The sequence below is a fragment of the Mixophyes fleayi genome, chromosome 7 (genome assembly GCF_038048845.1).
Source record: "Mixophyes fleayi isolate aMixFle1 chromosome 7, aMixFle1.hap1, whole genome shotgun sequence".
Lineage (NCBI taxonomy): Eukaryota > Metazoa > Chordata > Amphibia > Anura > Limnodynastidae > Mixophyes > Mixophyes fleayi.
Window position 1 is genome coordinate 23,416,104 of NC_134408.1, and position 14,122 is coordinate 23,430,225.

The window sequence follows — 14,122 nt, forward strand, 5'->3', positions numbered from 1 at the left end:
TTTCTATGCTAATTGAATATGCCCCTTAGGGGTTGATGGAAATTTAGCATAACGTATCTATGCATCCTTCGGAGCACATATGCTACTGGTGTCGACCTGCACAGATCTTAGGATACGTAAAGTTTAGGATATGGCCATAAATACTCTTTCAACTTTTTTTTTTTTGTCCTCTCGTTTGTCCTGTTTTTGAAGTTGTCAGAGCCGCTCCCCGTGAGCTTTTCTTTCCTGAATGGGAAGTTCATGGGGAGGGGCCTTGACAACCTGAAGCAGGACTGTACCAAGCAAGGGAGGGAATCCTTGCTGAAACCGTGTGATGGGGGGGGGGGGATTTTAGGTCCCCTAGTTCCATCCAAAGGGCGATGGTCTTTAATTCAGGTTTTGTAGACTTTATTTATTAAAGGCCAGTTTTTAAATACAGCAAAGATTTTTTCCAAATTGCTCAGGTGAAAGATTGTGAATCCCACAAGGGAAATTTCTGCCGTTCTTGCTCTGCGAGAAGGAAGCCAGAGTATTCGCAATGAGGGAGAACAGGGGAATTAAGAATGGAAAAAGCAATTCATACGCTTCAGAAACATATTAGTAAAAATATTTACTGCTGATTTATTTATTTATTCAGTGTGGCTCCATGTTGCAATCTTTTAATAACCTAAATCATTATCTGTATTTCAAACACTAATTTTACAGGTCTGTTTGGTGCGTCACCTGACCGCCTGCTCATTCCTGTCCCAGGTCATGTGACTTACAGCCTGTGTCTCTTGTTTCTCCATCTAGGTTCTATGCGGCAGAGATCGCCATCGGCCTGCTCTTCCTGCACTGTAAGGGCATTGTGTACCGGTATGTCAAACACCAATGTAAGCCTAGAGATTGTTTTGTGCCAGAGGGTTGTCAATATGAACTTTTATGTACATGGATACAAAACGCACCAGCCCTCCGTCATGTATGTTTTTTAAGAAATGCGGCCACACTTTAACCTTCAATATACAGTATGAGCTATCGATGCTGTAGCTAGACCCCCGGGAAGGGGGAGAATGTTTACACAGTACAGTTCAGCACATGAAAGATGGCTTAGAGGAGATGGGATATACACCCACTCACACCCACACAAACACTGCAGCTACCGCCTCTCTAGATCTGCATTGTCCATGTGATAACAATGGTATTCATCTCCAGATACCATTTATATATACATGGGGGGTATTGGCCTCAGCGTTTTTAATTTGATCCCATCTTGCTAGTAATATTACATAGTGTGGGTAACCGGTTTATTCATCCTTATGTAATGTTATCCTACATGAAACAGGAAGACAGACGGAATCTCTGCCGGTCTCCTAACTCTATTTGTCCCTGTCTTTATTGTACTGTAATCCCTGTGGTGCGGATGCTCCCGTCAGTACCTCGCCATAAAGCATCATTAGTTCTATTGGTGCTGTGCTACAACATAGTGTTATTCCAGTTGGTGCAGACATGATTGTCCCTAATTAGAGTGGATTCCTACAGCGGTTCCCCAGTGATTGGATAGTTCTTTATTGTGCTGGGACTATCTCCGGGTTCTGAATTCAATATATACAGCTGAAAGCCAGCTCAGCAGATTTCATCTTGCTCTGAGTGTTCCCGCACCGTTCTATCTATTAGTAATATTAGTTTAGTATGTGTAAGGCCCTCAGTGCTTAATTGCAGATTGATTCTGCTTATTAAGGATCGTATTAATAAGTGTCTTATTTCCATGTACAAGATAACGCATCTATTCATTATTTTTAAACATTGCCATTAGTATTATAAATCGGTATTTTTATTTATTGCAATAGAATTAATTAATCAACAAGATGTATTTGAGTTTCATTATCCCTCTGTGCAGCCGTTCATAGAATACCATATTGAATCATTTCTAAGTACAATCAGCAGCAATATATCATCCATTTGGTTTTCCTCATTGCGGGTGTGCAGACCGCGGTCTTTATGCAGCAGCTGTTTTTGCATTTAAGATTTAATCGTTTGAGCGCCATTAAAACGGAACCTCCTTTTTGTATATTGTTTTTTTGTTGGAGCTACCGTTAAGTGATATTGCTCTTGTCAGTGCCGCACTGTAATGTAGTATTTCTCCGGTTAGTGCCACACCATAACACTGCTTTGTTCCTGTTATCGCTAGTCTGGGGAGCCCATGGTATCGCAGGGTTGCTCCCATCTTTGGCAAATTCGGTAACGCAGTTTTTTGCTTCTGTCTGTGGTGCCCACATTATGGCAGGTTTGCTCCCATGTGTGGCCCCTAGAGTAACGCAGGGTGGCTCTGGTCTGTCTGGTGCCCGGGGCAAAGTAGGGTGGCTCTGGTCTGTCTGGTTTCCCAGGGTAACGCAGGGTGCTCTGCTCTGTTTGTTTTCCCAGGGTAACGCAGGGTGGCTCTGGTTTGTCTGGCGCCCGGGTTCACGCATGGTGGCTCCGGCCTGTCTGGTTTCCCAGGGTAACGCAGGGTGGCTCCGGCCTGTCTGGTTTCCCAGGGTAACGCAGGGTGGCTCCGGCCTGTCTGGTTTCCCAGGGTAACGCAGGGTGGCTCTGGTTTGTCTGGCGCCCGGGTTCACGCATGGTGGCTCCGGTCTGTCTGGCGCGGGTGTTGGGATAGGGTTGCTCCTGAGTATGTGGCACCTGCAGTTAGACATTAAACCTGTCCTTTCAGCAACATTACCCTTCCTATTTGTGCCACTTTATAATGCACCCCAGCTGCCCACACCTGTCACCCTACAGCGCTCTTTCCTCACAGGGACCTGAAGCTGGACAATGTTATGCTGGACTCAGAAGGCCACATCAAGATCGCTGATTTTGGGATGTGTAAGGAAAATATTTGGGATGGAGTAACGACGAAGACATTTTGTGGCACTCCGGACTACATAGCCCCAGAGGTAAACGGCCCCATAATACAGTTTTGTGTGAAAGGAGGGAGGTTTTTATGCACATCTGAATATGATTTAATGTCCTTGTTTATATTTAATGTACAATATCTACATTTACAGACAGTTGGGACTGATTGGTGAGGGCGCTCTGTGACTTTAAGGGCCGTGTTCCAGGCTGCTGTCCCCTGGGGCCATTTTTGTTGACAGAATTGTCACACATGATCTCACACTGCATGTTTTTGATTAGGTGATTGGATGTGAGATAATAATGTGTGGCATCATTTTGTTTTATTTATTTTTTAAATTTCTTCCCCTTTTTTCCATAGTACAGTGCACTTTATGAGGGTGCCTTCTCACCCAAATATAGGCACAATGCACAGAGTGGATTGCCAGGCATTGCTTTATAATGAGAGAATGAAGAATATTCTCTTGGCGTTCTGTGTTCCGTTCTGAGAGTTCCATGCAGACACTTTGTAACAGCCACAGTGATCTGTACTCAGAGGTCACCAGGCCATAATAGTGAGTCATACTGCTGTTTAATTAGCATTTACGGTATATTATATACATCTGTCAGGAATCTCAGTGCTGTATGAATACTGTGGCTGAATGGTTTCATTAGTGCTTTATTTCCATCACGGTTCAGAATAGCATGGTCACAGCAGTGTAACTAATTTGCAGCCTGTGTGACTGGGAGGCCAGGGAACTGTGTGTACAGTATGTATGACCCTACTGAAACAATGCGAAGAGTAATAAGCCACTTCCTATGGGCAGGATACAAATAAGCCACTCTTAGGATACCTAACGATCCTGGTTTAGCCTGGCCCTTGACGTAGGCAGCTTTTTGAATCCGAAAAGTATTTTTCTTGTTGGCAGGTCCACATCGTACTTTTCATGTGTGTCAGATATTTGTTGATAACGGTGTATTTCAGATCATTGCTTACCAGCCATACGGGAGGTCAGTGGACTGGTGGGCCTTTGGCATCCTGCTTTATGAGATGTTAGCCGGACAGGTTAGTACCTTGTTTTACATTTCATTTTGGTTGTTCACTGTAACTTATCTTCATTTAGTTTTTTAACCCATTAATGTCCTCCCTGTGTTACACCCTCCGTCTGTTTTTTCCTTTTCATCTAATGTCCCTTCTCTACGTTTTTAATCTAGCGACCAAGCCCCTCCTGTCTCCTTCTCTTTACAGGCTCCGTTCGAAGGTGAGGATGAAGATGAACTATTCCAGTCCATCATGGAGCACAATGTAGCTTATCCCAAGTCTATGTCTAAGGAAGCTGTAGCTATCTGCAAAGGGGTAAGTATCCGTTTCTGGGAGCTGTCTTATTAAAATGCCTATGTGCTTGTCCTGACTATAGAAAGGAATCAGACTATGATCCCTAATGTTAGCCCTAGTAATTAATACATGCAGTAATCCACATCACCCATGGAAGTCCATGGAGAACCATACTGGTCCCTCCTAAAACACATTAGGATCTTCGTAGGAGCATCCTAACAACACCTTCCAAAACCAACACAGACTTTCTAGAACTGGATCCAGAGCCGCACATTCCAGAACTTTTAGAACACATTCTAGAACCACACTGAAAACCTATTGAAATGCCCCTATTAGTACCTTCGGGAACTGAGGGAAGGGGGGAGGGGTTGACCTTGTCCATAATTGTGTGTGTGTCACATGTACTAAATGCTGCAGAAGTCCAAAGTGAAGCGACTAACACACCCTGCACTGTAATTGTGAGGAACGAGCGCAAAACCCTGCATTAAACTCGTAAATCTACCATTTTCATTATTCACACAGTTTATATATTTTTTTTATTTTTTTTTAAATGTTATTCCTCCCGTCTGTTGCAAAGTTTTTTTGCATTGGTTTTTTTTTTTTTTCTTCACCTCCTCCTTCCAGGTAAACATAATGCACAGAGCCTTGTTGGCGTTCTTGAGAGCGTAGTGTTATAAATTTGCATTGTGCCACCTGGGTGTGAAAACATTCCGTGTTAATATTAATCTATTCCAGCAAGAATGCTCCCTTAGGCTTCACACCTCTTCCGTGCGAAGGGCGTGGATGAAGCACACATGTCGTGCGCACACGACCCGGCACATGCTGCCTGATGACAGACCACGGATCAATGCACAGGAAAAGGGCTCCCAGCACAAGGGCTTGCCGAGGCTGATTACAATCGATCTGCTCCTCCGCCGCTCAAACACGTCTAATAGGAAATGGCTGGGTAGTGCTGGTGAGTGGCATTGTCTGCCCAGCATTGCGCTACAAGGCACTGAGTCATACCCTCGCTGCCAAACATCATGTGTTGCTGCCTAGGCATCAGGCTGACTGCTGTGGTCAGGTCACAGCGAGCTACAGATCAGCCGCAAACTCACCGCGTACGCTGTGAACTAAGGGTTGCATCAAAACATTTTAGACGTGGCAGTTTACTGGTAGTGTTCCCTTACAAGATGGTACAATCGGGGCATTACTCCAGTTATGTCTTGTCCAATTACTTTGATTGTTGTTATGTCAGTCCCTATTATCCCTCAATACCTGTTAATTCTGCAGCATCTCTTGTGAGTGACAAGCACCACATCTGTGCTCCCTCCCCTTGCTGCAGTGGTATAAGGCAACGTCTGCTGTTCCCACAACACACCTGCTCCTCTCCTGCACTTCTCCTATCCCAGGCTCATGTTTCCGTGTCATTAACAGCAGCATTGGTTGCTAAGCAAAAACATTCAGCGTACATCCCTCTGTTTCCATTATGTGTACAGTAAATAATGTCCATATGCATGGCAGAGCATGAAACATGCACTATGCATATATATATATATATATATATATATATATACACACACACACACACACACACACACACACACACACACACACACACACACACACACACACACACACACACACACACACTCACTCACTCACTCACTCTATATACCTGTAGTTTGGGTGTTGCTGCTTCCTACAGTGTCATTTTAAGGTGAAATGTTCTGAAAGCAGAGGTCGGCTGTCCGTGGTTCTTCAGCTACAATGGAATTCATGAGGACCATTAGAGAACCACAGATTGACTAAGCCTGACTTACAGGACACTAGATGATCTAAAGAGCTTTATCACACACTGCTGGGTGCGAAAAGCAAAAGGTTCATAGAGTCTGGGGCGGTAGATCTATAAGGTTGCAGTATAAAGTATGTTGTATTCCGGTACTGCACAGGGGTGCCAAACTGTGCAATATTTAGTTTTCCGTTATTGCGGCTGCTCTGAACTCGTGCTGCTTTCAACACTTGTGACATTTGTACGCCCTTAGTTTTTTGTTGGGCTTCTGTGTTTACTGAGCTTGCATAATTTTTTTTTTTGGGGGGGGGGGTGTGTGGTTTGGACGAACTCATTGCCCTGGACACAATTTAGGCACACTTACACGGAGGCGTTCCTCTGTTATTGTCAGACAGTGAGTTTGTGGACTCTCCACGGAAGAGGCATTAAACCGTGGCTGTAGAGTCAAGACCACCGGTTGTCTCTCGGTGGAGAAACTCAGGGTTGTTATGTGTGCAATTATCATTTAGATGTCCTGTCCTTAAGACCACATGCGTCTGTGGCTTGAGTGCCTAGTATGGCACGTCTCTGCACCGATTCGGCAACAGAGGAAAGGCGTCAGTTCATCGCTGACTAGATACGCTCATGTCACAATGGATGCTATTTTGGCACCCAAATCTATACGCTGTCCCGTAAACTAGGTGTATGGTCGATCCGCAAACACAATTTTGTGATGTCACAGTAGCACTTGTGGGTCTCTGATGCTGGTTTGTGAATGAACCTCCCCGTTGCCTGTAAAAAGATTTGGTACACGATCGTTATGTAATCTTAACGTTAGAAATATCATTTAAGATTAATATAAAGGATATCTTTATCTTTGCCAGCTTATGACAAAACACCCCGGGAAGCGGCTGGGCTGCGGACCAGAGGGGGAGCGCGACATTAAAGACCATGCCTTCTTCCGATATATAGACTGGGATAAACTGGAGAGAAAAGAGGTACAACCTCCCTACAAGCCAAAGGCGGTAAGTCTGCCACTGCGGTGTGAGTTCTCCGATCACGTGCTGAGTGTGCCGATCTCTGTGTGTTTGTGCCTTTGTGGACACTGTGAAGATTGTGTGTGTGTGTGTTTTATGTGTCTTCCGCAATCTACATTTCTGTGTGTGTCTTCACTTTCTTGCTTTGTGTGTGTCGGTGGTCAGCTCTCTGTGTGTTTGTGCACAGTGTCTGTACATTGTGCGTTGCCTAATGTTTCGTTGGGGACTCTTAAATTATACAGACAAACGAAAGTTCTCTCAGTGGCCTCAAGATCCTTAGTCATGACATAGACTTTTTTATTTTTAAATTTGAACAGTATTCTCTACCTAAATATTTTTGGGTGGGCTGCACACCTGGTAAACACGGTAAAGATGCCTTTGACGGATTTACACGTGAATAAGAAACGCACAATCCCAGAGATTGCTCTGATAATGTGGGGACCCAGAAAGAGTTAATATTATGTAACCATTGTCTGCACGGATTGGAGGACGTTATATTATGGGCCAAAGCAATATCCTTAAGAATGCAGCCTATTAATTAACTGGGAACTGGCGTCACTGAAGTAAATGTGTTTGTTGACTATACATAGTAGAGGCAGCCATTTTGTTCAGTCACGATTTATTTCTCAGTGCTCTCACTAGTTCCTAGTGAATTAGTCGTCGTTTAGCCCACAAAATGGCTGCTTCCTTTGTGTGTAGTCAGCGGACTCTATTGTCCTGCCCGCAGCCCCTTTTCTTCATACTCACAGTTGGATGACATCCCTAGACGGCTGCTGCTCTGGGTATCTTTAGTATACCTTGTTCCGACACTGTGTACAAATCACATTGGCCAGAGGACTAAGTGCCCTTGTGACTATCAACTTGGAGTCCGTTCTCCCCATAACTCCCCTGTTGTGCAGCAGCCTGATATAAATCAATGTAATGTTAAAGTAATGGTTAGGAATAACTAGAACTGGTGGCACACTCCCATATAGATAAAAATTACTTTCCAAGAGCTTCTAGAGGGTATAGGCTCTGCACTTGTCACTGAGAGGTATAGAGCCTGATTCATTAAGGAGAGCAAAGCAAAAAAAAAAAAAAGAGTAACTTTGCACCTGGGCAAAACCATGTTGCATTGGAGGGGGAGGTCAATTTAAAATGTGGGGACAGATTGATAGTAGGGGTAGAGCATGTCCTAGATCAACTTTACATTTCAGTGTAAAATTAAAGCTATCTAGTATTTGTGTGCTAAATGAAAAAACAGCCAGTATTTTCCTTACGTGCAGATTTAAAATTTAATTTGCACCCCTTGCATTGTACCATGGAGACAATTTACTCTTTTTTTTTTTTTTTGCCTTACTCTCCTTAATGTCTCTATCGTTTGCAATACTAAACGGAACATATCCGGTCCCAGAAGTAGGGTGATGGAAGATTTGTCGAGGCTTTTCATATACACCTGTCCGGCATAAAGCTACGGACAGCTACGGGATGCTGACATGGTGAGAAGAGGAGGCGGTGGTCACGTGACACCAATTACCCCCTCCCTTGGCTCCCGGTTGCCTTTCTGTGACCTATTTTAGTGTGAGCAGGAGAAGCTGAGGCATTCTGACAGTCTACAAGACAGCAGCAGTCTGAATAATTTAATCTTTGTAGTTTGCAGTTACATTTATTAAAAATGTACCATCTGTTTGTTGCTCCTTTCTGGAAGGTACATAAAGCAGTGTGCCTTTACTGTACTGCATAACATCACAGTGTAGGGGAGGGTGTTTTCATTACAGAAGTGGCTGCTAGCAGGAACACACACATTTATAGGCATCAGAAGCAAGGTCCATCCACAACACAACCCCACACAGAGCTTGCTCTGTCTTTCTAGGTATTACCTGTAATGAAGTACAGAAACGTGTGTATTGTTAGCTGTTTCCATACAATACTTACTTAGCCATGCCCCATCTATAACCCAAACCTATTACCCTTGTTTGCTTAGGTGTAATTGCTCAGAAATACCTGCCAAATATTTAATTGTTGTCAATTATCCTATGGTGTTGTAGCTAATTGTGACCTGTGTGATTAATGTGAACATTACCCAGGCTCCACCATTATTCTTGACCTCAATATATCTTATAAATAGCATTTGAAATACAGGAAGTAAAATATTCTCCTAAACAAGTTAGGTGATCCCTCCTTTATTTCCTTACAGTGACTATTTGCATCACTTACTCCACACAATGGCGTTCATTAATTGTTAATCCAGGGCAGTAACCCGTAGCAACCAAAAAGCTTTGATTCTAGTGTCGGGTGAACTAGTGAAAGCAAGTATCTGGTTGTAGGAGACACTCCGCAGTTGCCCATGGCAACCAATAAGAACTTTGCTTTGATTTGCTAGGCTGTACGCCACAATGATAGAATGTTGGTGGTCGCTATCGGTTAAACACCCTTTGTCTATATTGTTCCCGGGAACAGTTTTGATGGGAGACGCAGTTAAAAACATAGTTGTGGGATTTTTTTTTTTTTAAGGAGAAGAGTGCAGAACAGCCCCTTTTTTTTGTTATCTGAGAAATGTACGCCGTCTTCTAGCACCCCCTCTCCTTGTTCTAATTACACCTGCTTCCATGGCAAGTATCTTTCTGTCCCACTTAACACCTTGCAGAGTTCTGGGACAGTGTGACAGTCAGGCAAGCATGAAATGTGCAACTAACGGGAAAAGGGAGAGGCGGAGCCAGACAGGAAAGTGCTAATTATGCATAAATTGTTTGACAATGAAAAAAAAAAAAAGCAGCAGATTTTCATTACCCAGGAGGAATTTTGTTTCCTTATACCTACTTAAAGGGGTTGTCTTCCCCCCACATTGCATTAACTACTAGCGTGCGATTTGACAGTGATCAGCTGGGGAGAGCTTAGAAGGAGAAGGGGGAGCATCCCGTGTCATTGAGGGAGGAATCCGATTGGTAGGGATTAGTATGCAGATCCTGCAGTTGTAGAAAGCGGATTTAACATACTCACATCTCTTAGTATTCCAGTATTCAGGAATGTTACATTTTTGGAGCCTATAACCTCAAGGAATGCAGAGTACGAAGACTTTATACCATAGAGCCCTCATATACTCATTGGTATGGAGAGAAAAAAAGGGAATAACCTTAGCAGACTCCCAGAATAGTTTGTTGCTGCTTGTCTTCAAGAAAATGTCAGATCCCATTATAACAAAAAGGGGACTTCCCTTTAACAGATGACCTAAGCTCTACTAATTCACTTGATAATGGGTAAATAATTGGATATATAGTTTAAGAACAGCCGACTAGCTAAGATTATTAAAGTGAGAATTCATAAATTCAGTCCATTAACGCTAGCTATCGTGTATTAAACTCCTGTAAGGACTATGCCTCTCTAGATAGGTTTAGAGTTTGTGGATCAAATGTTTTAAAGCTGCCATATCGATGCTATCAGGAACCACAGGCCCTGAAGATTGGCTGGAAATTATTTAGCGAGTCCAAACTCTCCCGTGACCAGGCTGGTCCTGGATCGCAGCCACCTGTCTCATATCCTCATCCGAAATTCCCACATGTTTTATGTTGTCTCATTGTTTCACCACTGGTCGTGTCTATGTCGCTTTCAATGTAAAGGAGTCTGAATGGCTTCAGATTAGAAGATGTGCTCCGTCGTTCCTGCCCAGTCCTTACTGACGTTCAGTATTCTCATTGCTAGGATTCATACGTAGATGAGATTGTACACATTTATGGTTGTTCAGTCAGTGGTTCAACAATAACAGACAGAACTCAGCTTTACTGTCCTAGCCTGTAACATTCACACACAGGAAGTGGGGTGTGCACGGAAATAATGGTCCCCCTACATTCTTAGTCCTTTAATTTTTTTGGATGATTCCAATCCTGGGCTTGTAGTTGGGATTAAGTAGGACACATTATGCTCTCTCTCATCTGAAGCCATTAAATACATTCCTCTGTCCTTCCTTCTCCTCTTTTTCACTCAGACTTCTTTCTTTCAGACAAGAAAATGTTCCCATTTACTTTGCTTTGACATTTTATTTTATTTATTATTATTTTTATTTTACATTTCCCATGGTTATTTTTCTCCCCCCCCTCCCCTCCTCCCTCCTCACATAGTGCGGGCGAAATGCTGAGAACTTCGACCGATTTTTCACCCGCCATCCGCCAGTGCTAACGCCACCCGACCAGGAGGTCATCCGGAACCTCGACCAGTCAGAATTTGAAGGATTTTCCTTTGTTAACTCTGTGTTCGCAAACGTGGAGGTGAAAGACTAAAATGGTCGAGTTGGCCCCACAGGCACGTGCGAGTTGTAACCTGCCCGGCGGCAGCACGCCTACGTTGTTCCACCCCTCTTCTGAGTATTCATAACCGCCATCTTGCTGAGTATGTCTGACCCGGCGCGTGTGACGCAGCCACGCTGTGCGTGCGGAGCCCCGTTGTCAATTCCTTGTGTACACCATTAGCCAGTGAAGAAGGAGGGAGCATGTATTAAACCTGACGACTGAACAAGTGGACACGTTCGCTAGGTAGAGCATGAAGACTTGCTGACCCGCTACGCTGAGCTTCCCTTGGGACAAGAGGACTATGTATTTTCTCTATAAATGGATAAACGAGTCACATACCATTCCTGTAACCCTCTTGTAACATTTTTCTTTCTCCCCCTGTCACGTCCAAACTATACAGAGCATGATGTGGGTTTTGCTCATATCCTGTTGCATATGTGGGTCGAGTACAATAAATAGCCTCAGACAAAAGTAGACACGTCACCCCCCCCTACCTTGGAATAATTACTGAGCCCAGTTTCCTAGACGTTAACATTGGAAGTGATGGTGGTGGGCGCGCAGGGCCGTCCTGTGGAAGCTTTGTTAGTGTGTCTGTGCTAAAGGTATACAATCTCCCAGGGTGCACTGCTCCAAATCCCAGTCCATTGCAAATCACAGATGTGTTTAGTCCCATTGGTTGTGGGGATCTGCCAAATTGCTCCTGTTTTTTCTTTTTCATATGTTTTTGTTTTTTTTTTCCTGTGCTTTCCACCTTTTATATATTTCCAAAGAGGCCAAAACATATCGATGACAAAAAAAAAAACAACAATCCAGCAGATGTTCCTGTGTACGAGACTTCCATCATCATCATCATTTCCGCTTGAGTGAAGGGGATAATGCACTAGCACAGCGAATGCCCCGGGCTCCCTCTGCAAATTGGCCATTCGGCATGCAGCCTTGGCCGAGCATTAACTCATTATCCTCTTCACGTTCCCTGCGCCGGCCTCCTGCTGGTGTAAGCCTCACCATCTCCCTCTTGCAAAATTCGAGGCTCCATCGGTGTTGTGGATGAGCCTCTCTTGCAGGTGGTATACATCCGAAGACCTGCAGTCATAATATTGTCTGTAAACACCTTTTTAATGTCTGCACCGTGGCAGGTGTCGCAAGTCGCCAAAGTGTTTTCATGTGCTCTGGAGCAGTAGGCTTGGTTTCTAAATGAATTTTCTGTACCTGAAGGAGGCATAACATTTACAGCTACACCCTCCCCCCTAAGGCACTTCAGAAGAGAGAACTATTAGATGTAGATTGATTGTTTGCTGATGCACATCACGGTAGACATTCGACCTGCGTTCTGTATTGGGTAATCTGTTACACACTCAGCAGTCTGAAGTGGCCTTTTACGTCTCTCACTGATCAGCCGGTGACTGGAGAGCTCTCTAAAGTGATGTCCTAGAATTACTTATCCCTGGTAGTGAGAGGTGTTAGAGTCAACATAACCTGACCATTTGCTAAGCTGTGTGTTTTATTTATGCTCATGGAACCTCTTACAGGTCATTGTAACAATAAGCAGTGGGGAATGTCTACTTGGCCACACAATAGTACATAAAAAAACAGAACTCATCCGTCCTTTTATTTTTATTTTTTATATTTTAAAGGCAGCTTGGAAGTGATGGTACTTGTATGTAAGAAACTCGCCCACGGCAATAATTCTTATTAAAACACAGAGCTGTATACGCAGTCATTCCTGATTATTAACATTGTTTGCTTAATTAGAATATGGAATGTTGGGTTTTTTTTTCTATTATTTAAAAGCTAGTGGAATTATAAAATAATATAGTTTGTGCTTGGACCCCTCGAATATCACTTATGCCCCTATCTTTTCTTTTTTTTTATTTTTATTATTTGCTTGTACATGCGGCTTTCACCAAATACATTGTTTTACCTGTCTAGCTTCATTCGGTGCTTTTCAGCCTTGTATTTATATCATCAGACAGATTGTTCATTGCCATGAGATACAAAACAGGTCTACTGTGCTACCTCCAATGAACAGCTTTGTGTCGTATCCCATGGCAACAGGAATAAACAGCTCTGTCCGGTGACATCCGCATTGTTTTATCTCTCCGTACATTGAGTGAAGGAGACAGTGCAGTAGCACAGAGAATGACCAAGGATCCTCTATAAATTGTATTTAAATGTTAATAAAGTTTAATAAAAGGAGCAGTAGGGCATGTACAAAGCTGATTAATTAGTCCTCCATCGGTGGGAAGTGTTTGATCAGCTGGGGCGTGACCTCCCAATGTAAAGGGCATCTTCACAGGGTCGATCCCGACCGCTTTGTTTTATTATTTTTATTTTTATTTGGTAAGGTTCTTTATAGTTCTTAGCCTTTGCAGGACGACATGTTCAGTCATTTGTATTCATCAGCTGTGTAAATGTAATGTGCCAATTTAACTTTCCATATCAATAAAATGGAATACATACTGATCCTATGTTCCACTGATCGGGATCCGTCCAGCAGAGGGGATTATAGCAGAGGATGTGTGTAAGGCAAGTCGGTACTTCAGTGATATTTTGGCTTTTTTTTCTTTTTTTAATTGGTTGAAGGCTTATAGAATTGAATTGTACTATTTAAAAAGAAGTCTTCCACCTTGAATCTAAGTGATAAAGTAAAACTCCCCACCAATCAAAAATCAGGATGCTGGGCATTGATAAACTTACATCCTGTCAATTCACTTAGAACCGGTGATGTCATCAACATTCTACTAAATATTGGTTCATTCCACTGTCAACAAAAATGTGATATCCACAAAGGACCAAGTTGTTTTGAAATGGAACATTCATTTTAAAGAACCATTTTTTTATTCTCTCTAAAATTAGACCACCAGGTTACAGAAAATGAAACAACTTTATCCATTTAGTGAAATAGAAGTGC

General features: G+C 43.2%; 1 protein-coding gene and 1 long non-coding RNA gene across 3 annotated transcripts in view; one reads left to right on the top strand and one right to left on the bottom strand.

Annotated features, from left to right (window-relative positions):
- Positions 1–14,122, bottom strand: part of LOC142097489 (uncharacterized) — a 398,805-nt gene that overhangs the window by 334,266 nt on the left and 50,417 nt on the right. The gene's annotated exons all lie outside the window — the stretch shown is intronic.
- The window catches only part of PRKCB (protein kinase C beta), a 143,746-nt gene that overhangs the window by 121,537 nt on the left and 8,087 nt on the right, over positions 1–14,122 (top strand). Inside the window, exons 12-17 of one of the 2 annotated variants that reach the window (XM_075179357.1) lie at positions 772–834; positions 2,753–2,891; positions 3,812–3,892; positions 4,076–4,183; positions 6,797–6,937; positions 11,044–13,674. In XM_075179357.1, coding sequence (XP_075035458.1) covers positions 772–834; positions 2,753–2,891; positions 3,812–3,892; positions 4,076–4,183; positions 6,797–6,937; positions 11,044–11,202 — 691 coding nt within the window. In that variant the 3' untranslated portion in view covers positions 11,203–13,674. Of the gene's footprint in view, positions 1–771; positions 835–2,752; positions 2,892–3,811; positions 3,893–4,075; positions 4,184–6,796; positions 6,938–11,043; positions 13,675–14,122 lie in introns of those variants that run through there. The other variant, XM_075179358.1, reaches the window with a different exon arrangement.